The sequence below is a fragment of the Ictalurus punctatus genome, chromosome 19, assembly GCF_001660625.3.
Source record: "Ictalurus punctatus breed USDA103 chromosome 19, Coco_2.0, whole genome shotgun sequence".
In the NCBI taxonomy this organism is placed as follows: domain Eukaryota; kingdom Metazoa; phylum Chordata; class Actinopteri; order Siluriformes; family Ictaluridae; genus Ictalurus; species Ictalurus punctatus.
The window spans coordinates 13773938-13796000 of NC_030434.2; the positions used below are offsets into that span (position 1 = coordinate 13773938).

At 41.7% G+C, this 22063-nt stretch overlaps 2 protein-coding genes across 5 annotated transcripts in view; one reads left to right on the forward strand and one right to left on the reverse strand.

Annotated features, from left to right (window-relative positions):
* brd1a (bromodomain containing 1a) overlaps positions 1-12979 on the reverse strand; it is a 22594-nt gene extending 9615 nt beyond the window's left edge. For all 3 annotated transcript variants that reach the window (XM_017494290.3, XM_017494289.3, XM_053688092.1), the window contains exons 1-9: positions 12677-12979; positions 10326-11694; positions 8638-8794; positions 8423-8554; positions 7128-7256; positions 6260-6572; positions 4792-5043; positions 2418-2864; positions 2065-2191 (exon numbers count right to left, since the gene is read on the reverse strand). In XM_017494290.3, the coding sequence (XP_017349779.1) occupies positions 2065-2191; positions 2418-2864; positions 4792-5043; positions 6260-6572; positions 7128-7256; positions 8423-8554; positions 8638-8794; positions 10326-11677 (2909 nt within the window). In that variant the 5' untranslated portion in view covers positions 11678-11694; positions 12677-12979. The remainder of the gene's footprint in view (positions 1-2064; positions 2192-2417; positions 2865-4791; positions 5044-6259; positions 6573-7127; positions 7257-8422; positions 8555-8637; positions 8795-10325; positions 11695-12676) is intronic.
* Positions 12980-13078: 99 nt separating this feature from the next.
* On the forward strand, positions 13079-22046 carry zbed4 (zinc finger, BED-type containing 4). 2 transcript variants are annotated; one of them, XM_017494293.2, is made up of 2 exons: positions 13079-13144; positions 17293-22046. In XM_017494293.2, exon 2 carries the CDS (start codon positions 17486-17488, stop codon positions 21227-21229), a length of 3744 nt encoding a protein of 1247 aa, XP_017349782.1. In that variant the 5' UTR covers positions 13079-13144; positions 17293-17485; the 3' UTR covers positions 21230-22046. The 2 variants fall into 2 exon arrangements, with proteins under 2 accessions (XP_017349782.1, XP_017349781.1); XM_017494292.3 differs by lacking the exon at positions 13079-13144 and adding an exon at positions 13737-14135.
* Positions 22047-22063: the final 17 nt, after the last annotated feature.

Below are 22063 nucleotides of genomic sequence, written 5' to 3' on the forward strand. Positions count from 1 at the left end.
CATATCCAGAGGTTGTCTTTGGGAAATAGACATATGAGTGCTGCCAGCATTGCTGCAGAGGTTGAAGGGGTGGGGGGTCAGCCTGTCAGTGCTCAGACCATAAACCGCACTCTGCATCAAATTGGTCTGCATGGCTGTCGTCCCAGAAGGAAGCCTCTTCTAAAGATGATGCACAAAAAAGCCTGCAAACATTTTGCTGAAGACAAGCAGACTAAGGACATGGATTACAGGAACCATGTCCTGTGGTCTGATGAGACCAAGATAAACTTATTTGGTGCAGATGGTGTAAAGCATGTGTGGCGGCAACCAGGTGAGGAGTACAAAGACAAGTGAGTCTTGCCTACAGTCAAGCATGGTGGTGGGAGTGTCATGGTCTGGGGCTGCATTAGTGCTGCCGGCACTGGGGAGCTACAGTTCATTGAGGGAACCATGAATGCCAACATGTACTGTGACATACTGAAGCAGAACATGATCCCCTCCCTTCGGAGACTGGGCCGCAGGACAGTATTCCAGCATGATAAGACAACAGACACACCTCCAAGATGACCACTGCCTTGCTAAAGAAGCTAAGGGTGAAAGTGATTGACTAAACCCTATTGAGAATCTGTGGGACATCCTCAAACGGAAGGTGGAAGTGCACAAGGTCTCTAACATCCACCAGCTCCGTGATGTCGTCATGGAGTAGTGGAAGAGGACTCCAGTGGCAACCTGTGAAGCTCTGGCGAACTCCATGCCCAAGAGGGTTAAGACAGTGCTGGAAAATAATGGTGGCTACACCAAATATTGACCCTTTGGGCCCAATTTGGACATTTTCACTTAGGGGTGTACTCACTTTTGTTGCCAGCGGTTTAGACATTAATGGCTGCGTGTTGAGTTATTTTGAGGGGACAGCAAATTTACACTGTTACACAAGCTGTACACTCACTAGTTTACATTGTAGCAAAGTGTCATTTCTTCAGTGTGGTCACATTAAAAGATATAATCAAATATTTACAAAAGTGTGAGGGGTGTACTCACTTTTGTGAGATACTGTATAATGCACTGAATTGTGCATTACTTGCAGGGCGGAGCGTTGTCTGAAATTTTCCCAACAGACCTATTTGTGTGTGTGTTTGTGCATGCGTATGTCTGAGTGTGTGCGTCCGTCTGTATATGAGTGTATCGGTCTATGCATGTGTGTGTGTGTGTCTGTATGTCTATGCATGTGTGTGTCCGTCTGTATGAGTGTGCATCTGTCTATGCATGTGTGTGTCCGTCTGTATGAGTGTGTGTCTCTCTATGCATGTGTGCGTGTGTGTCTGTCAGTCTGTGCGTCTGTACGTCTATGCATGTGTGTGTGTGTGTCCGTCTGTATATGAGTGTGTGTCTGTCTATGCGTGTGTGTGTGGGCACACAGCTAGGTCATGTATATCCTCGGGCTAGAGTTCAATTCATAGTAGCAAAAAACCCTCTTTTATGAGCTTCAATAAGTCTATTACTGGTAGCGAATAAGGTTGATTTAGGACAGTGGCAGTGCTGATGTAGTCTGATGCAGTTTTGATAAAAGTAGTCCTTTTATAATGATACAAGGAGTTTACAAGTATGTCTTGTACAGGGCAGCTGTGACTCAGGTGATTGAGCGGGTTGGCGGTTCGATTCCCGGCCCACATGACTCCACATGCCGAAGTGTCTTTGGGCAAGACACTGAACACAAAAATTTGCTCTCGATGCCAAGTTAGAGCCTTGCATGGCAGCTCTGCTATCATTGGTGTGCGAGTGTGTGTGTGTGAATGGGTGAATGAGACTCCGTGTAAAGCGCTTTGGATAAAAGCGCTATATAAGTGCACCATTCATTTATTTACCGTGTCTCTTAATGTGGTTAGTGTACATACTGATTGAAAGTAAAGGCCATTTTCCACTGCAAACAAAATAACCCTGTCATTATCACTGATCAAATTTAACCTTTCTCAACAAGCATTTGTGCTTGATCAGGGTTTAGTCAAAAGTCTCTCTCAGTATGTCATTATGTATGATGTATAGGGATTAGAGATTTTTGTGTGTGTGTGTGTGTGTGTGTGTGTGTACCTGGTGTTGCCCAGCAGACTACTGCTGGAGGAAATGCTAGATTCTGAGGCACATCTGCGTCGAGGCTCCGGCTGCCTGCTGGGATTCGATGCCTTCTGCTTCTTCAGAACAAAACCGTTCGACAGACCTGACAGATTCAGAGAAAACGAGAGAGATAGAGGGTCAACATGTCTAACTAAATCTGCACAGAGGAGAGTGGATTCTGCTTGAGGGGAGACAAACTGCAGTATGAATTCAGAACACTTCATATTCTTTTTGCAAACAAAGACTATCCAAACAGTGCAACTCAAGTTGTCTATTGATACAGTTATGATCTAGTTGTGTCAGTGCTTCTGCACTTCTCTGGGCAGTACCGGGGCGCTTGGTAGATATCTCCTCTTCGCCCTCGCTGCCTCGGCTAGCACTACGCGTCCTCTTCCTGGTGTGAAGCAGGGTCTCCAGCCGTGGGATCACTACTGACAGGATGGTTTTGGCTCCTATTTGGGCTTCATCCCCTCCTGAGGCCTTCTGGGGGCTTGTGCTTTTGGACTTGCGGAAAAGCACTGACGTGCGTCTGTTTACAGGAGCTGAGCGCTCAGCAACGGTGGACGTGGCCACCACACTGACATCAGCACTGTCCATCAGTAACCGATCCCGGGAGAGTCCATTCAGTGTCTCCGTGTGCTCAGGCTTTCCCAGCTGCTGTTGCTCCGAGGTAAGCTCGACAGGGTTCAGCGTGGGTGGCTCCGACGGGCCGTCTGATTGGACGACAGGGGGATGAATATCTGACGGCTCCAGCTTTGGAGGGGCCGATTTGTCGCCTGAAAAAAAGACAAAAGACTTAATGGCTTAGTCCAGTTTGTAAAAGCATTGACATTTATTTATTTATTTATTTATTTATTTAATTATTTATTTAAGTTTTAAGGATCCAGATGCGAGTGTCCCTCACGTTATAACTGAATTATTATTGAGGACAGCGGATCAATAAGGGACCAGCTGGTATTTTTAGCCCCATGCCTGAAAAGTTACACGTTCAGCCATCACATTCTTTATACAACATTATGTCACATTATAGCACAGCACAGTTCAATTCTCAAATCAGAAGGATTCATGATTTATAACAGCAAGTGAAGGAGTTCTGGCTGTAACATAAATGATGGTCTATATTAAAGCACTCGTTTGTACATTGCGATACGTTATTGTTTATATAGAAACACAGACTTGTTTGGTGGACTCTCCACATAAACGAATAATAAACCAATTAAGAAAGCATTTTATTCTAAAAAAAAAGAAAACCATATGCTCATTGATATGGTGGAGTTTTCTTGTTTTTGTCTTATTAACTACTAGACAGTGAGAAAAACAGATAGGCCAGGTAGGGAATGGATGTTTACAGCTGTTTTAACCAAGCCTGTCATGATCATTATGCTATCGACTTATACTACGATGTATATGTACATGACCTCGATCGTTTTTGCAGACCTTGATATCGCCCACTGTGTTTGTTTGTTTACGTAAGAATGAATGTCACTGACATTTTAGTCGTTCGCACTGTTTCTGTCCACTCGTCTGCTCTAGGGCTGTCGGATTAAAATTCGAACTTGGAATATTCATCAGATTTATAATGAAAATGCACATTAAAAATACAAAAAACGTTCATTCGTATTTTTAGATGCATAGCAAGCACTAGCACACATTTTACTTAAAACATACTGTTGAAAAAAATGACAAGATATTAACAATGCACAAAATATTTTGAGGAAGAAAAATCTAGAAAGAATAGTTCTAGCATTTTAAAATAATCCCGTCGTAGTCAATAATGACGGGGATTGAGCCGCTTAAGCCGCGTGAGCTGAAGCCGAACAGTGAATGAACAGCGGTAAACTGAAGCGCTTTACTAGCGGCTTAATTAACTTGCCCAAAAGCATCCTATACACACACGAGATTAATCAGACATATAAAATGCCGCTATGTAAAACTGACTAAAATGAATAAATATGACATAACAAAATATTAACTCAATTTAAAGGATATTTTTTCTCAGAAGACAAAACCTATTTGTTCACATTACAATTCCAGTGTCTAAATATTCTTATGACTTAAAAGTTCATTGCTTTTTGAAATGGAGTACATGTACTATTATTCTATTATATTATCATTAGATCCGTTGCACAAAACATATTGTCTTAAATGACAATGACATCGTTTATTGCAATTATTTCTGGAACAATATTTCGTCCAACAAAAGTAGTTATCGTGACAGGCCTAGTTATAATGCAAGTGATCACAGGAAGTAACATGTCTCACAGACATTCCATAACACTAAAATGTAAATATAAAACGATTAAAACGTGAAACTTCATCAATGAATACAAATTTGTTGCTGTTGTTTTTTTTTTTTTTTTTTTTTTTTTAAATGGCAAGCTGCTGTAGTATAAAAGAAATAAAACTCTTCAAGATGTGCTGTAAAATGCAGACACTCCACTTCAGGGTGGTAACAGTAACTCAGCTACACCACCCTGGTGTGGGTGATTTTTTTTTCTTTCTACAACAGCACACGTTTTATTCTTTATTTAAACCAGACAGATTATTCTTAACAAATTACAAAAGGGATACTTTCACACAAACATATCAGCCTAAGAAGCTCAGCTGAAACGGACCCAACCATGGCGTTTCCATGGCGTTAAAACCTCACCTAGAAACAAACTGTAGTTCTTTCACGTGTTCAGCTCACACCAACACACTAACCTTCCTCAGCTGGGCTGTGCTCTGCTACTGGTTCCTCTGCTGGTCTTCCGTGTTCAGAGGAGTGAGACAGCGTGCTTCTCAGATTCATTTCCATCCTCACGTCACTGATGGTCTTCTTCAGCAGCTTCAGACGTTTACTGCGTGAAGGACTCGTCTTCATGGCCGTGGTCAGATCCAGCTTCTCCAGAAGCTCCTTTAGCTGCTCCTCAAGAGACATGTGCTGCCTGTTGGCTGGGATCAGCAGCTGGTCCACTGAGGATGAAAACGAGAAGGTTGGGTTTTTATTATCGGCTGTGTATTCAGTAAACAGTGCTAACTAGGGGTGGAGGGTGCAAGCTCCAAGCAAGAATTTTATATCACACCACTGCTGAATTCTCAATTCTGACTGGTTAGAAGGTGTTGATTCATTTTCTATACCAGCAGCTCTGACGGGAATCTTGGACGCACGGACAACCTTGGGATATAATGTTAGATCACACCACCCCACTGTTTATTACTTCTCTATAACAGCATGCCACAAAGTGTTTTATTCCTCTCTTAATAAAGCCTGCAGCAATGAAAACAGGTTTAAGTTAACTGAAAGTATGTTCAGCCTATTTACTGCTCACAGGAACTGTTATGTCAGCCGCCTGTATTTGATTACTGAAATCATTGTTCAGGTATTTGTTATGCCCTATATCCACATGAAGTCAGCGAGAAAATATAGGGGGAGGGAAAGAAAAGAGAAAAAAAAAAAAAGGAGAGATGTCACTATGTCTGACTAGCTTGTTAATCCAAGGAGATATTTTTCACTAAACCCGGCTGGAACGTTCAAAAAAGTTTGAACTATTACAGTTGTTACGGCAGAGTAGGATGAACTGACATTGTAAAAGAAAAGCTTTTGCTTTGTATTAAATATTTAGTTTATTATTTCTCTATATTACATCTCTCAGACACAAACACCACGAGACTACCAACAAAAGGAAAGTGTAACTGCAGTGGAAAAAATGTAAACTTTATTACACCACATTAAAGAGCTACATTTAAATAAATAAATAAATGAATATCTGTTCGCTAACTTTTGCGGATATTTGAATATATGCAATTTTTCAAGGAGCAGCAAGTGTGTTACACTTCTGTAATAAATGTACAATAACCTGCAACACTTTGCATTTTTAGCTAACTGTGTGTGTGTGTGTGTGTGTGTGTGTGTGTGTGTGTGTGTGTGTGTGGGTAGGGGTGTGTGTGTGTCTGAATGAGTGTGTTTGAAGTTAAATGCTAGTTACAATCTTTTTTGTGTGTGTTAAGACTGTCAGTAACACCCTGATTGGTGCTTGAAAATGAAAAGCATGATTAAATGAAACTGATGAGTCCTGGACTGAGGAGCAGGAAATGTTAGCTGGAAACAGGCAGAAATTATTTCGTTTCTCACCTGTTTGAACAATTTCAATGGGGGGGGGGCACAAAAAAAAAGAAAGTTTGTGCTTACCATCTTCCCAGGAGAAAGGTGGAGGTGCCTCAACCTTGGGTGGTTCACATGTGTGCATGCCTGTCCCTGGCTCGAAGCCGACGCGTTCGACGTGGTGCCGTGCCTTCCTGAGCAAAACTCCTCCCTGATCCCTCAGTCTGGCAGCCGCACGGTAAAAATATGTGTCCTTGGCATTGTATTTCATGCAGTTTGCGACGATTAGATTGAAATCGGCCTCGAAGTCGTCCAAGTTACTGTAAGCCTGTGCATCTATACGTTTCCTCATGGTGGAGAAGTCCATGGGCTGCTTGATGTGGTCCAGGTAATCTGGTACCTGAAAAGAACATGAAGATATTCAAATGTAGTTTTATTTATGACAGCATTTCTCACTCTCATAATGACAAAAGAAAAGGATATTTAGATATGTAGTGTTTATATACCCTGGATGTTGGACAAAACATGAAATACACTAGTTACTGCAACATAAACAGCATCCTGATCTACTTCTCCACTGGGTGAATACAGACAAACTACCAAGCTGGACACATAATCTGCTGACCCGGGCTGCTCTAGGGAACAAATAAATAGTCTTTTTAGAGCTTGTTGGGAATTAGCAGAGACTTATTTTCCCGGTGTTTAAGCCCGGGGTTAACTCAGCTGTTCAGTATTAAGACTTCCACCTTCCAAGAGCCTTCCATCATAATAGATGTGCCATTGAACAATGTGCAGCCTGACTGGCCGTTAAGTTACACTAAACCCATTTCAGAGGAAACAGAAATGACAGTTTTGTTGTATTTGAACACCCTAAGATTTATCATCATCAAGGAAAACTTGAAAGAGATACTGTGAACGCTGTGAATGTTTTTTATTCACCCAGTATGACACTCACCTCCTCAATGCTAACTGGCTGTGCAAAGATCTTGGCCTGGTCTTTTTCCTGCAGCTGGTCCAACACAGCCCTCAGCAAAATGTTTAACGGGGAGAGCTGCACTTCTAAAATTGACTGCTGCAATTTCATCTGCGGAGAAACCGAGAAATGACGAACATACACAGTAAAAAGAATAATGCAAATGGTTAGCCTATGCAGCTTAAATTTACAGTGCCATATGGCTTTAAGGACACAACTGGTTCTCTGAAATTAGGAAATATATCAGGAAATTTGAGGCAATGCTTTCTATGCTATCGCTAAACCTGTTCTACTCCTTCGTGTTAAAATTTTATAAACGGCATGAAACTGCATCTAGCGGGAAAAATCACCACGGTAAAACTCCCATTTTAATCTTTATTATATTTAACAGGGGTGGCTGTGGCTCAGGTGGTAGAGCGGGCTCTCAACTAATCGTAGGGTTGGCGGTTCGATTCCCTGCCCACGTGACTCCACATGCCGAAGTGTCCTTGGGCAAGACACTTTTGACAACCCCAAGTTGCTCCCGATGGCAAATTAGCGCCTTGCATGGCAGCTCTGCTACCATTGGTATGTGAGTGTGTGTGTGTGTGAATGGATGAATGAGAACCAGTGTAAAGAGCTTTGGATAAAGGCGCTAAAAAAGTGCGTCATTTTACCATTTACTTAACATGTGAGTTTCAATAGCATCCAATAGCATGTAAAGAACTTGAGTTGACACTTTTACTTTAAATTTCTTTCATTGACATGTTGGTGTATTTTCACGTTGGTTCATCGTTTCCTACATCACCCACAATGCTGTTTGACTACCTGCTAACTAGCCAAGCCGAAGGGGTGTGACTCTGTGTAACTGCGTCATATTGCTGCTTTGCTTCTGTAACTTTGAGTCCAGTGTTTGCTGTCTCCACTACTTCTGTGCTGGATTCCTCATCGATATGATATCGCTACATCATCAGTAGAAATTGGTGAATAACAAAAACAACAACAAAAAAAAACGCTCTCATTGAAATTTGTTCTCCTATTAAATGCCACTGTAACTTCTCTAGTGATGTCACCCTCTGACATCAGAATGGCACACAACTTCTAACTTCTCATAGCAATACTGATAATACAGTACTAACAAACTAACAATTTAGCACTAGCGTCACTAATATTTGAATATAAAGTGTGGTGTTTGGTTTCCTTTAGGTATTTTTGCAGTTGTGCCACTGACTCTTTATAGACTCCCTGAGTTAGTCTTCATAAACGTAACTGTGTGAAACAGCGAACCAGGTCATTACCTCCTCTCTCTTGAGCTTCTCTCTCTTCCTGATAAGCTCCAGCAATAGCCTGGCTCTCTCGAGGTCATGCCTCAAACGGTGCCACTCCTTCAGCTGCTCCTTCAGCGCCCGGCTCTCATCCTCGCTGTGCTTCTGCACAAATGAAACACAATGGTTTCAGATAACATTATTCAACCATTTCAAGCCGCTGAAGCGCAGGGTCTCGTCGGACTCACAGGCTGGGCGGTTTTCTGGGACTGGAGGCTGGAGTGCAGTCTTCTGATCAGCGGTAGCCCATTCCGTGATTGTCTCTTCAGGGTCCAGTAGTTCAAGACCAGCTCAACAAATGCCTTCTTTCTCTGGAGAGAAACTTGACTGAGGATCGAGTCCAACCTGTCGCATGTAGGAAGAGATTAGAACGTATACGGATGATGTAAATTCACTTTGCTCTCATATTTAACTCTGGTTAAACACAAGATGAGAGGACCAAAACAAAACAAAACTCGTCATGAAGCAATTCTATTACCACAACAGTCATTTACATGCACTCAGACCTAATCCTCTTGTTTAGATGAAGCTCCACAACATTAAAGAAATGTTCCAGTGATTGCTTTTGTCTAATCTCTATCTACCACATCTGAAGAGTGTGCAATGACTTTGGAAAATTAGTTGCCTATACTAAGAGCTCGGAACTTTTATAAAGGACTGAAAACAGAAGAACTAAAGGCATGTGAAATGACTATTATGCAAAACATGTATTTGTAAATAATGTTCCAAATCTGTCAAATCTGTTATCACAGACTGGTACTAATGTTTTACACAGACACGAAAGCATGGTAGCACGTCATATACCACCTGATGCTACATGGAAACACAACATAGCTGAAATTGGTCTTTACTGCAGGGGTTCTCCAGACCCATTTAACTGTCAATTATACCATGGTCTGTCCGAATGCTCGATTCTGATTGACTGGAAGGTGTGCGAATACACTACAGGTAGTTCTGGTCATTTTAATCACTGTTCTAAATGAATACACTGCTTACAAACAACTGTAACCATAGTAACAAAGTTAAACTCACAGCTTCATTATTAGTAGAGATGCAGCACAGATGCAAGTAATCCACACACGCACAATCTCTCCCTTTCTCTCTCCCTCTCACACACAATCTCTCCCTCTCTCTAATAACTATTTACTACAATTAATTCAAATAAATGTAATCTTATCACACTATGTTATCTATGTGTATGATTTAGAGAAGGCAGAATTCTAGATCTAATGGCATGCATATAAAATAACTCTGCTTCGGTTCATGTGGTTCTTTGCCTCCACATTGTGCATTAAAATGCCTTACATTATCCCTTACATAAATCACACAAGCTCCGTCAGTGCAGATTTATTTTATTAATGTAATCAGACTACTCAAATTTAGGCTCAATTTTAATGTGTACAATAATATTTAGTTTAGAGCCATTTTATTTCAGAGTTTTTCAACAACAGAATACATTAGGCCTAAGATGATGTTATTTATAGGCGACTTATCGATTTGACTTATTTGTAAGTTATTGATTGAGGTTGGATTAAAACTGTTCAATTCAAATAACCTGTCAACGAGGCTAATAACTATAATAACTATGTAATAACGATCGTTGAGGGTTGTAATTTCCACCAGAGTCACTGGACAAAGTGTCTCTTCATTAAACCTATCGTTATGAAACGATGCACGTTTACGTTAGCAATCGTGGTCAAGCCTCGGTTCTAAGTGAGTTTTGAGTCGACATCTTTTTCAATGGTGCTGAAATGCATCTCTTTGGTATATATTACTCATACTGACTCACTATAAAGTTATTCAAGAGTATTTCTGTAATGTATCCTCAGCAATTTGCTGTACATTCACGATTCTCTCTTTCCCCTCTAAAGCTTACCTATGAGGTGGAAAACTGCAAACAGTCATAGCTGGGACTGCTGCTACAGACTCTACGTGCTTTTTGTTCTTTTTGTTCTTCTGCTTTTTTGTCAGACTCTTTTTCTTCTTCGGTGTCCGACAGAGTCCGTTTTTGGTTTCATTTTTGGGGTCGTCATATATAGTGAGGGGCCTCTTGATGCACCCGTTGGGAGTGTGAGCTCCGCAGTAGGCTGTCTTCTTCACAGTGAAGGTAGGGTCGCCCGAATCGTTAGTCTCTTTAATGGGCTCCATCTTCAGGAAAAGGCCAGCTTTCTGTGCGCAGCTGACGTGGAAAGCAGTGTAGCAGTTGGCCTTGTGGCACTGGATGCAGGCGCCGACACCTTTCTCCTTACAGAGGTAGCAGGTGAGTTTCCAGCGTGCGGGTGGAATGTTGGCTACGCCATCGATGGGCTCGATGAAGACCGTGTTGGAGAAGCCAACCTCAGGCACCCACAGAGCACAGACCACATGCCCCCAGCGGTCATCTTCAGTCTTTTTCACAGCGCCACCTTTGTTAGGGCAGAGGATGCAGTCGGCAGGCTGAGCGGGAGACTGCAGACAGTGGCGACATAGCCACTGTCCCTCAGGGATGTAAGGAACTCCGTAACACTCCTGATGCACTGCGAGATTACACATGTCGCAGAAAAGGATGGCGTTGCTGTCCTGACATTCTCCGTCCATGCAAATGCAGCACACTGCGTCCTCGTCCACTAGTGACTGTGGATCCTGCTGGCCCTGGCTCTCCAAGAATGACTCCTTCTCAAAACGGTCCACAAGGAACTCAAAGACGTTGGGAGAGACCTGGCTGAAGCCCTCGCTTCGTCTCTTTTCGTTGACCAGCTCCAGCCAGGCGTAGTCCTCCTCGTCCATGTCATATTCGACTTCCTCGTCTAGCTCCTCTTGGGTTTTCTCTTCGTACCTGTAATACGTCTGAGGTCTTCGCGGCATGGCTGGTAGGTTATACTCCACAGTGCAGAATTTCGGTTCAGGCAGGGTGCAGGATGATGCCTGAGCCCCTTGTGTGTTTACAGCGGCGTTCTTTTTCAAACGGTTGTTCTTCAGACGTGCCGACCGCAACGGGGCCTGCTGAGGTTTTTCGGTGTTCTCCTTATTGCTGGTGCATTCCATGATCTCCTGAGCCACAGGGTCGTCATCAGCGATGACATCAAGCTTGTCGAAGATGCTGATCCGGTGCATGCGGCCATCGACCTCCAGCTCCACCATGCGCTGGGCTTGTGCGTATGTAAGGGTCTCCCTGTTCGGTGACGGTTTGATGGGAGAGGGTGCCCTCTGCAGTGCGGGGATCCTGTTGTTCCGTGCTTTCTTCCCCATCGTGGACCCTCAAAAATCTGCAGGGGAAAAACAGATTTCATTAGCAGATGCAATGTCCAGCCACGGCATAACTTTGACGCTTAACTAAAACAAACAAGCAGTCAGAACCAGTGACTGATGCACACGTCAAAATTTCCAAATCAAATGGTTTGATTTTGCTGCAAACAAATCATCCGAGATCAAAAGGTCTCAGTCATGGGTGTTTTGCCTTCAGAACGTAGTTGGCCTTTATAAACATAGAAGAGAAAAAGCTTTCCGGGTGTCAGAGATGATGGGACTACTGTTACACTGATTTATAAATACTACTTTCACCTGACTTGAGATCTTCAAATGAATGCAGCACATGCTGCTGTTGTGACAACTGCAGACTAAAACCACAAATCTTTCAAGATGCACAGAGTTTGTTTGAATGAAGTAAACAAGACAGAAAATCAGCTCACTGTCAGTTTGTGAGAATGACTAACACTGAGCTGATGTGAACCCCATCAGAGTTGTACTCATCAGCTGGGCGACTTGTAGCAGCAATGTACATGGAAATGAATGGACGTCAGTGATAGCTCCTTGACATGAACCCAAACTGATGCACATATAACGTGAAACAGAACTTACCAGAACACACAAACATCCTAGAAGGGAGGAAGCGTTTCTATGGTAATTACTACTGATAGATTTTGTTGCATACCACAGTGTGGGTGTTGTGGTGGGGGCGGGGAAACACTCACGACCCCAAATCTCATTCAGCTCTCATAGCCGTACAACTGAGTGTTTTCTTGGTCTTTAGGTACGTTAGAACTAGCGGAACTGCTCCTAATAAAACACTAAAACACCAAATGGCGCCAGAGCAAACAAACCAAGCACTATACTGCCAGAGACCATTTAAATACATGTCACAACAACAAGCAGATCTCATGGACTTGTGTCTCTACGCTGATCACAACAACTACAGCCGCTCAGATCGTCAGATCGCATTCGTTCTGTAGAAAAACACCGCATCATTACCTGGGAGGCCCAATGCTTTTAGCTGGAGACAGAGGCAGCGGCTGCTGAAAGCAATGGCGATACGGCCTGCTCGGCGGCTCTGATTCCGCACACAATGTTCTCATCCAAAGGGCGCAGGCTAAGCTTCCTGTTGACGAATTTGAATTACAACAAAAAGTATCCACGCTGCCCTCCAAGACTATGCTTCCCAAAACGTGTAAAATGGCCGAAACTCAGGTTTAAAAGCCATCCATTAAATCAGCAACGTCCTCTTCCCTGTTAACACGGAGCTGCTACAAGCTTCGCCTTCCCCCCACAACAATGCGGACGGGTTTGCTACAGAAAGCACCGCCCACTACGCACAACGTGATGACGTTACACGTTCAGGGGAATCAGAAACACGTTGTCGCCATGGCTGCATGCCAAATAAATTCAAACACCGTACAGTAAGTGCGCTAGCTGTGGTACCAAATCATGGGCTTCTACGATGTAAGTAGTGCACTTATATGTCTCTTAGAGGAACATTTGGAATTTGGCCAAGGGTTAGGATACATTTTCACAACCGTTTCATCGCCCTTTGTAGAAACACATTTGTCCGCTCAAACGGACATAGGTTATTGAATTGTGGCTGTTATATTGCTGTACCCTAAACAACACATGAACGAATACAGAAGATAATTACATAGTAACTTACTATAATAATAATAATAATAATAATAATATATTTTTATTTCTATCACATACTTACAATCGTATTATATCACATCTTATAATTCTTATAACAGGAAATGCTAACATAATATTATTTATTATCAATAATAATAATAATAATAATAATAATGTTATTAATAACAATAATTATTACTATAAAATACTTTTACACGTTTATAAACAAATATTTGTACAGGGTGCTTCGGCCTTTCTGCTCCCGCCCATTCAGAGGATCAGACGATAAATATTAACCTATATTTAAATCCCCAAAAGAGCCCCTGTTTGCCCCACCCCTGCTGGCGCCTTGGTGCCCCTGAAAGAGACCCTCAGGTCAAGAAACCCCGTATGTTTGCCTTCCTAACCCGATAAGACCGCTTCCAACACATTTCCTTGTAAATACAGTGCTCTGTAGAAGCCCTCGTGATGGACAGTGTGTAAATGTGTTCCTTAAGGACTGACTTGGCGTTACTACACCAACGAGGCCCCAGTTACCTCGACGGTCTCGCAGTATAACGCTGCCGACAAGTTTTTGTTTTCTTTTCTTTATTATTGCCCCTTCCGCCGCCATGTTGAAAGCCCTGATACCCTCATGACGTCACCGAAGCACGTTCCTTCCGCTCGACGCTGAGTGGAGCTACAACTGCTGAGTGTTTAACCCGCACTGGAGACAAAGCCACGAAAATAATCACCTCGCTTTGGATCAATCAAACCTGTTTATTTACCTTATTAAATAACTCATATTGATCGAATTACCCGCCAGCAACTGAAGGTATGTAAGCTTCCCTACATTTCTCCGAGCTGAGACCTGAAACGGCCGCAATGAAAGGCGCTGTGTGGGGTTTCGGTTAGATCCAGTTTTCTGGCTGGTTCTACTACCACCAGGATCTGGTTCTGCCCCGCCAGGCAGGTTATTGCCCCCTGTGCTGTGGGCCGCGCTAGCTAGCTAAAAAGGCTTTTCTTATGCATGGTATTTTACTAACCCTAATTCACCTGAGCCCATTTATCAGTGCTAATGTCATGTTGATGTGTGAAGTGTTGATTTGCTTTAGTTGCTCTGTCAGTCAGTGTGCTCTTAATCCATGTGACAGTGCGGTGGCCAACGTTAGCTTCAACCATTAGCTTGAATAGGTGAAATGTGTTCCTCTAAGCTAACAGGCTAACTTGCTGCTCAAGATTCTGCTGCTAATAATAATAATAACAACAACAATAATAATAAACAAGCACGTGGAACAGATCATATTGCTAACTTGATTTAAACCAGGAACTTAACTACAAAAACGTGAATAAATGCATATTCATCATAAAAACAAAACACGTTAGTATTGACAAAAAATTAGTTTGGTCGATTTGGAAACTAACCTAGGTATTTAAAAATAAATAAATCAAATGAATATATATGATTACTACCACTGCTGCTACTTATTTATTGTCCACTGTAGATGAAGACGTTAAAATTCGCTGAAACGGTAGTTTGTTTATTTTTAGTTGTTTTTTTATTTATTTATATTATTTAAGTTGTTTAACCATTGTCAGTGTAGACGGAAAAACAAAAGAAAACCGGGTAATATTGTGCCTGATAGCTTTAAACAAGCAAAAAGTAGGAAAACATTGTCTGATTAGCTGCTAATCCACTCATAGAAACATAAACAGCTACACGGCTAGCTAACGTTAATTCATTTTTCGGGTCTGAGGTAATTATAGCTGAAACCTTTTGTATGTGCTGTTCTACATATTTAAGCAACATTATTTTACATTTATTCCCAACATCGCTGTTCTTTGTGTTTTATTATTTAAGGTTTATTGCTTTTGTTTCGGGTTAAGTCGAGTAAAAGATGGGAGTACCACTGTTCCGTAGTGTACTACAGTTCCGGGTTAAAGTAGCCAACACTGTCAAACCCCAGTTACACCATCTGCGAGGACACAGCTCAGGATTAAGAGCTCAATACTCTTTAAAATATACCTTATATTTCTGTAATAGTATCTTTCCTAAATAATATGAATTACAGTTGATAGCTGATGATATATGTGGTATATAATCGAGTTCTCTTCAGGTCGATGTAGAAACTTGTTTGAGGTACATTACATTTATATTTAATCACTTTTCTTCACAGACACTATTCTGTAAATAAAATAAAAAAACAAATAACAACTTAGCAGCTGTAGGTGAAGGACTTGACTCAAGACCTTAAAGAGTAGTTTACTGGCCTCGCAGTAATCAGGAGACCGCCAGGGTTAGTTGTACTGGTGTGTTCTTAAATTTGTACATGTGTGTTCATGTGTGTTCTTAAATTAAATTACACACATGTACATAGTTGTACATGTGTGTTCTTAAATTTTAATATCCAGGCATTATATGGGACAAGGGTGTTGGTGGTCCTGGGATTTGAACCTGCGTCCTTCCACTAGCACTAAATTGTACTTTATGTATATTTATACACCTCTTATACATGATCTATGACAGACCTATTGAATTTTGATTGGTCAGTAGGTGTTTATTAATGTTTTTTTGTTTGTTTGTTTTTTTTACAGAAGTTCTGACAGTAGTGCCAACTGTAATTCAAATTCAGTTCACATGTTCATATTAATGCACTTGTCCTAGTATGTTATTGTTTCTATAATAACAATTCACAGGGACTTTCATATATGGTGGATGCACTACATCATTTAAGTCTAATAATAAATACATAAAAAAAAACATATTTAACAAAGAAAAACATATAATCACTAAGGGGGGTGGAGGCACAGTGGCTTAGTGGTTAGCACGCTTGCCTCACACTCCAATTTCCTCCCTGAGTCCAAAGACATGGAGTGTAGGCTGATTGGCATCTCTAAATTGTCATGCGTGCGATTGTGCCCTGGGATGGGTTGGCACCTCATCTAGGGTGTCCCCTGGGATAGGCTCCAGGCTCCCCGCAGCACTGTGTAGGATAAGCAGAAAATGGATGGATATAATCATTAATAATATTAGAGTTTACCATTTTATAGAAGGAGTCTCAGGTGGCAGCCCTTTTTATTGGTCAGTAAATTTTCCACCACAGGAAAGTCTTCAGGACAGCTTTCTGTTTTCTCGGTAATATGACAAGCTGCGCTTTTGTTTTAGTAACTTCAAGAAAGAAGAAAAGAGACGCTGGAGAGGGAATTACTGTTTATAGCTGCGATAACGGGAACTAACTCATCTCACGGACATACCAGAACATTAAATGTAACTCTAAACACATAAAAAGTATGATGTGATGTTTTTTTTAACTAAAAGAAAATGTAATCTTTGCCAAATCGGTGATATATAAGAGGAATAAAACACTTTAGGGCTTGTTGTTAGAGGACAAATCATCCACCAGGTGGTAACAGGACCTATGCTTCACGTCAAGCCACATTACACCACCCCGTCATTGATTATTTTTCTACAACAGCACACGCTGTAGTGTTTTATACCTTAACTAGTATGTGTATACATCCCTCATGTACATTGACATGCATTACATTGCTTTCATTAGATAAAATTTAGAGCACTTTTAATTCTAAAGCTCAAAAAAGCAAATTGACAAGCATGAATAAAGTAAAGCGTACCCACATGATTTTCTCAAGTTAGAAAGATAAAATCTTGCTGTCCATTGTGTCCAAATGTTCAGTCTTCATGGATTAGTTTTTCAATACATCTGCTCAGTCAATGCACGAGCATTCAAATATGCCAGAAAATTCAATCCAGGTTTATATTTCTCATTGCACATGCAGGCAAGGACCCAAATAAATCTGTTCTGTTTTTACGATCAGTAAAAATAGAACATTCATGTTATATTTGTTAAGCAACACAGAAATAACTGGGCCCTGGTCTGTTTGAATAAATAGCCTATATTATACTCATCACTGAGTAACTGCCTCTATAGTGGAAACATTTCTCTTAATTCTCTCCCTTCTCTTATTTACAGATTCCACAGAAGTTTTCACTCTCCTAAATGGACGTTTCATATGTCCTCATCATCCGGATTTGAATCTAACATGTTGCTGTAGCCATTCAAATTGGTGTTTGAAGAGACAGCCACACAGATGACACTGGAACACTCGACAAGCTGCTTTCATTAGAGAAAGTTTAGTTTCTTAGCAGAAATTCAGTCTGCTAACATGGATGGGGAGGAAGGCCTTTCTCAAAAGACTGATGATGTGCACTTGGAACATAACAGTTCTGTGGAAAATGACAAGAGAAAAGAGGTCAAAAGCACCTGTTTGAAAATTGAGGGGCAAGACGGTTATATCTTTAAATCATACAGCATGACCCCTCATGAGATTCCACTGGCAAAAAAGTCTCCACTTGCGTCCTCGTCCCTGCAGGGGACACTCAATAATCTATCTTCTCAGGTTGATGAACATTTAGTAGATGATCCAGAGGCAGAAACCTGCGATAAGCAGGACTGTTCAACTTCTCCAGCCATTTCAGATGATATTCAGACTACTGAAAAAGACGATTTGATAAATGACACAAGTGTACATATCAAAGAGGAACCAATTGAAACGGGTGAAAGTTCTCAGGAGGACGAGAAGTTATTCTTTGATGGGCCCGTAGGCCCCTTTGTTACTAGAAGTAATGATGATGATTATGATAACCTACTGAGTGGCTACACAAGTACTCTTTATGATGTTGCAATGGATGCGGTCACACAAAGCCTTCTGACGTCTATTAGAAACCCTCTTAATCCAAGAAAAAAATCTCCTGCATGGAACCATTTTTTCATATCTCCTCGCGATAGTACCAAAGCTATCTGTATGTATTGTATGAAAGAGTTCAGTCGGGGTAAAAATGAGAAAGACCTCAGCACTAGTTGTTTAATGAGGCATGTGCGAAGGGCTCACCCTACTGTACTTTTACAAGACAGTGACTCGCCAAATACTTCATTTAATTCTGCCTCATCTTTAATACCTCCTGTCAAATCACCAAATAATGATCTGGCAGCTAGCAGCAAATCCCACTCAAACAATCACACCTCACCGTCCACCTCTACAGCAGAAGCCGCAGATGTAGCATCCAAAGAGGCATCCCAAAAAGTCAAGCCAAAAGTGGAAAAGAGTGCCAAGACTGACTCTGGTACAGCCCCATCCCCTCATTCCATTAACCACCACAGTGATGATGCCATGGACATTGGGTCTGACGGCTCAGGGTCTACCCCCAAGAGCTCAAATTCTCGAAGGCGATCAGCTGTGTGGAAACACTTTTATCTGTCTCCTGCTGATAGCTCCAAAGCAGTGTGTATTCACTGTATGAATGAGTTCAGTCGGGGTAAAAATGGGAAAGACTTGGGGACAAGTTGTCTAATTCGCCACATGTGGCGGGCCCACCGAGACATTGTCATTGAAGAAAACGGTCAGGGTTCAACAATTCCTCCACCATATACAACACCGCCAACTCTGTTATCACACCCGCAGATACAGGACCCTGTAGAGATAAAAAAAGAACCCACTTGTACCTCCTCATCCCCTGAAACCATGTCCGATGAAGTGCCCATGGATGATCGTGAAAATATGGATTTAAAGGAGGAGTTAAACGATGCCTCATATCATTCTGGACAAGAGTGTTCACTGAACATGTCTTTTGGTCTAAAAAGCGAAAGTATGCAGCTGTCATCCTCCCCAGAAGATTCTGCTGAAGTCTCAAGCCTAGCTCAAGAGCCAAGCTCAGTTTTCCAACAAAACAAAAAGATAATGAAAAGAGTGAAATCCGAAGTATGGCACCACTTCATCGTCTCCCCAGTTGACCAACTCAAGGCTTTGTGTCGGTACTGTCCATGTGTCATTAGTCGTGGCAAACGTGGAGACTTCGGCACAAGCTGTTTGATGCGCCATCTGATGAGACGGCATCCTGATGTCCTAAAGAACCAAAAAAGCACAAGTGACAAAGCGACCTTACCTCAGTCACTCAATAGCACCCTCGCTGCAGAGGAGGACATGTCGTCAAATGCGACTGACAGCCCTGCTAGTGAGAAGAAACCGCACACACAAACCATTTTTAGCAAAAAGACTTCAAAGCTGTGGAATCACTTCTCTCTTTCTTCTGCAGATCCCACAAAGGTGGTCTGTTTGCACTGTAACCGCACAATAAGCAGGGGGAAAAAGACAACAAACCTGGGCACTAGTTGCTTGTTTAGGCACATGCAGAGGTTTCATGGTCATGTGCTTGAAAATAATAGTAATATCTCAGGTGATGCATCGTCTGGTGAAATTCAAGTAAAACAGAAGCCCACGGATGCATCTACGTATGAGGAGAGCAGTGAGAAATTTGATGATTGTCACCCGGCTGCCAAAAGGATCACCAAACTCATTGCTGAAATGCTTGCACTGGATCTTCAGCCATCAGCTGTGGTGGAAAACGTTGGTCTGAACCGATTACTGGAATACCTCCAACCACAGTATTCTCTTCCTTCTTCATCATACTTCACCAGCACTGCCATACCAGAAATGTACGAAAGTGTAAAAGAGGTTGTCCTGACACACCTCAAAGAGGCTGAGAGTGGAATTATTCATTTCACAACAAGCATATGGGTAAGCAGCCAAACACGGGAATACCTGACTCTTACAGCCCACTGGGTGACTTTTGAGTCACATGTCCGACCTCAGGGGCAGGATTTCCACTGCTCTGCTCTGCTTGGTGTCTCCCCAATTGACTGTGATTATAACATGCTTAGCATACAGAAACAACTTGAATACCTTTGGGACACCTGGATTGTTTCTTCAGGCCTGAAGCTTGGATTCATGGTCACTGATAATCAAGCCATTGGAAATGTCCTGGAGGACAATGCTCACACCCTTATGAACTGTTTTGGTCATAACATAGATCTCATTGTTAACGAAGCCATAAAGAGCCAGAGGATGGTACAGAGCTTGTTAAGCATCGCACGGAAGATCTGTGAACGAGTGCATCGTTCAGCAAAGGCAAAGGAAAAGCTAGCGGAACTTCAAAAAGCTTATAACTTGCCTGAAAATCAGCTGATCCAGGATGTTCCCTCCAAGTGGAAGACCTCATATTTTATGCTTGAAAGGTTAGTTGAGCAAAAGAAAGCCATTGATGAAATGTCTTTAGAGTGCAATTTCAGGGAACTTATAAGCTGTGACCAGTGGGAGGTGATGCAATCAGTTTGCAATGCTCTGAAACCTTTTGAGGTGGCCTGCAGGGAAATGAGTAATCGAACGGCCACACTTGGCCAGGTCATACCACTCATTCATATTCTCAACCGCAAGATAGACATGCTTTTCGACGAGACTATGGGTATCGACAACATGCTTAAATCTCTAAAAGAGGCCATGGTGACCAGAATGTCTCCAACACTTCATGATCCACGTTATACATGGGCAACGATGCTGGACCCTAGGTACAAGACCTCCCTGTTCACCGAGGAGGAAGCAGAGAAGTGTAAGCAGGAGCTCATACGAGAGGTTCAGAGGGTATCCATGTCTGCATCTGCAGAAACTAAACCTCCATTGTCTAACGGGTGCAGTGAGGACCCAGCTCCTTCCAACAGTTCAACCACAAACAAGGACAACCTATGGGCCCTGATGGATGACATAAGGCAAAAAATTAAGCAAGATGACCGGCCAAAGTCGTCTGAGCTTGCCGTTCTGGAGTATTTGGAGGAAGATATACTTGACCAGAGCTGTGATCCTTTAGACTATTGGAATCTCAAGTTGTTCTTGTGGCCTGAGCTTGCCAAAGTAGCCGTACGTTATGTGGGTTGCCCACCTAGCATTGTACCAGCAGATACACTGTTCAGCACATCGAGTGTGAACTGTGCCCTGAATCAGTCTCGACCATTGCTAGAAAATCTTGAAAGACTCTTATTTTTAAAGGTCAACCTTCCTTTGATATATTTTCAGTACTAAGAACATTATTTTGTGTGTTCAAGTCTTTCGTAGACCTCAGTGGACCCTGACCAAGGACCAAATCGCTCCTGAGATGGCCCTTTAAACTTAAAATATTTTACACTGAGGTTTAGATTTGGTATATAGAACATGTTAAGTTAAATAAATGTTTTGTATGCATACTACTGTCCAATGCTTGATAACTGGAGTTAGTCTTCTACCCGGTGAAAAGTGTTTTCAGGGAGCAAGTGTGGGAGGGAGGGATACTTAGATTTAGGGGTTGGAGTGTGTGTGTGTGTGTTGCTGTACACTTTTTATGGCCAGATATTTTTTTCCTTCTCTCTCCTTGTGCCTTATATGAACTACTTCAGGTCAAAATGCTGTATATATTATTTGATGTGCAACAATGGTTTTGTCTTCTGATTTAATGATTATGTAAAATGCAAACAGACGCTGAATACTGTTTTTTATATATAAGAATACATGACCCAAAAAGAAATGCTGTGACTGAAAACTGTTTAAATGTCTAATTTAATTATTTCATTGTGATAATATGGATTATGGTACTGTCCATTAGAATAGTACTTTTTTTTTTTTACTTGATAAAATTTAACATTGAGTACAATGGTGTTGTAATTACAGGGTGAGCAATCTGTTTTAAAAAAAATTATTTCTCAGGCACAATGCTCCCCCTCCCCCCCCGGGTATTAAATTATGGATCAATATCAAGATGATGTACATTTTATAAAATGATTTCCAAAAATAATTTGCTAAAGAGTCAGACTGAAACCATGCAATTTTGGTGATTTGTTAATAAAATGTTTACCCTTTCCTTGTTTTTAAACTTGTAAAGGT

Excerpts from the sequence above, each read along its gene's own strand:
- zbed4 (XM_017494293.2), top strand. The coding sequence starts at position 17,486 with ATGGATGGGGAGGAAGGCCTTTCTCAAAAGACTGATGATGTGCACTTG.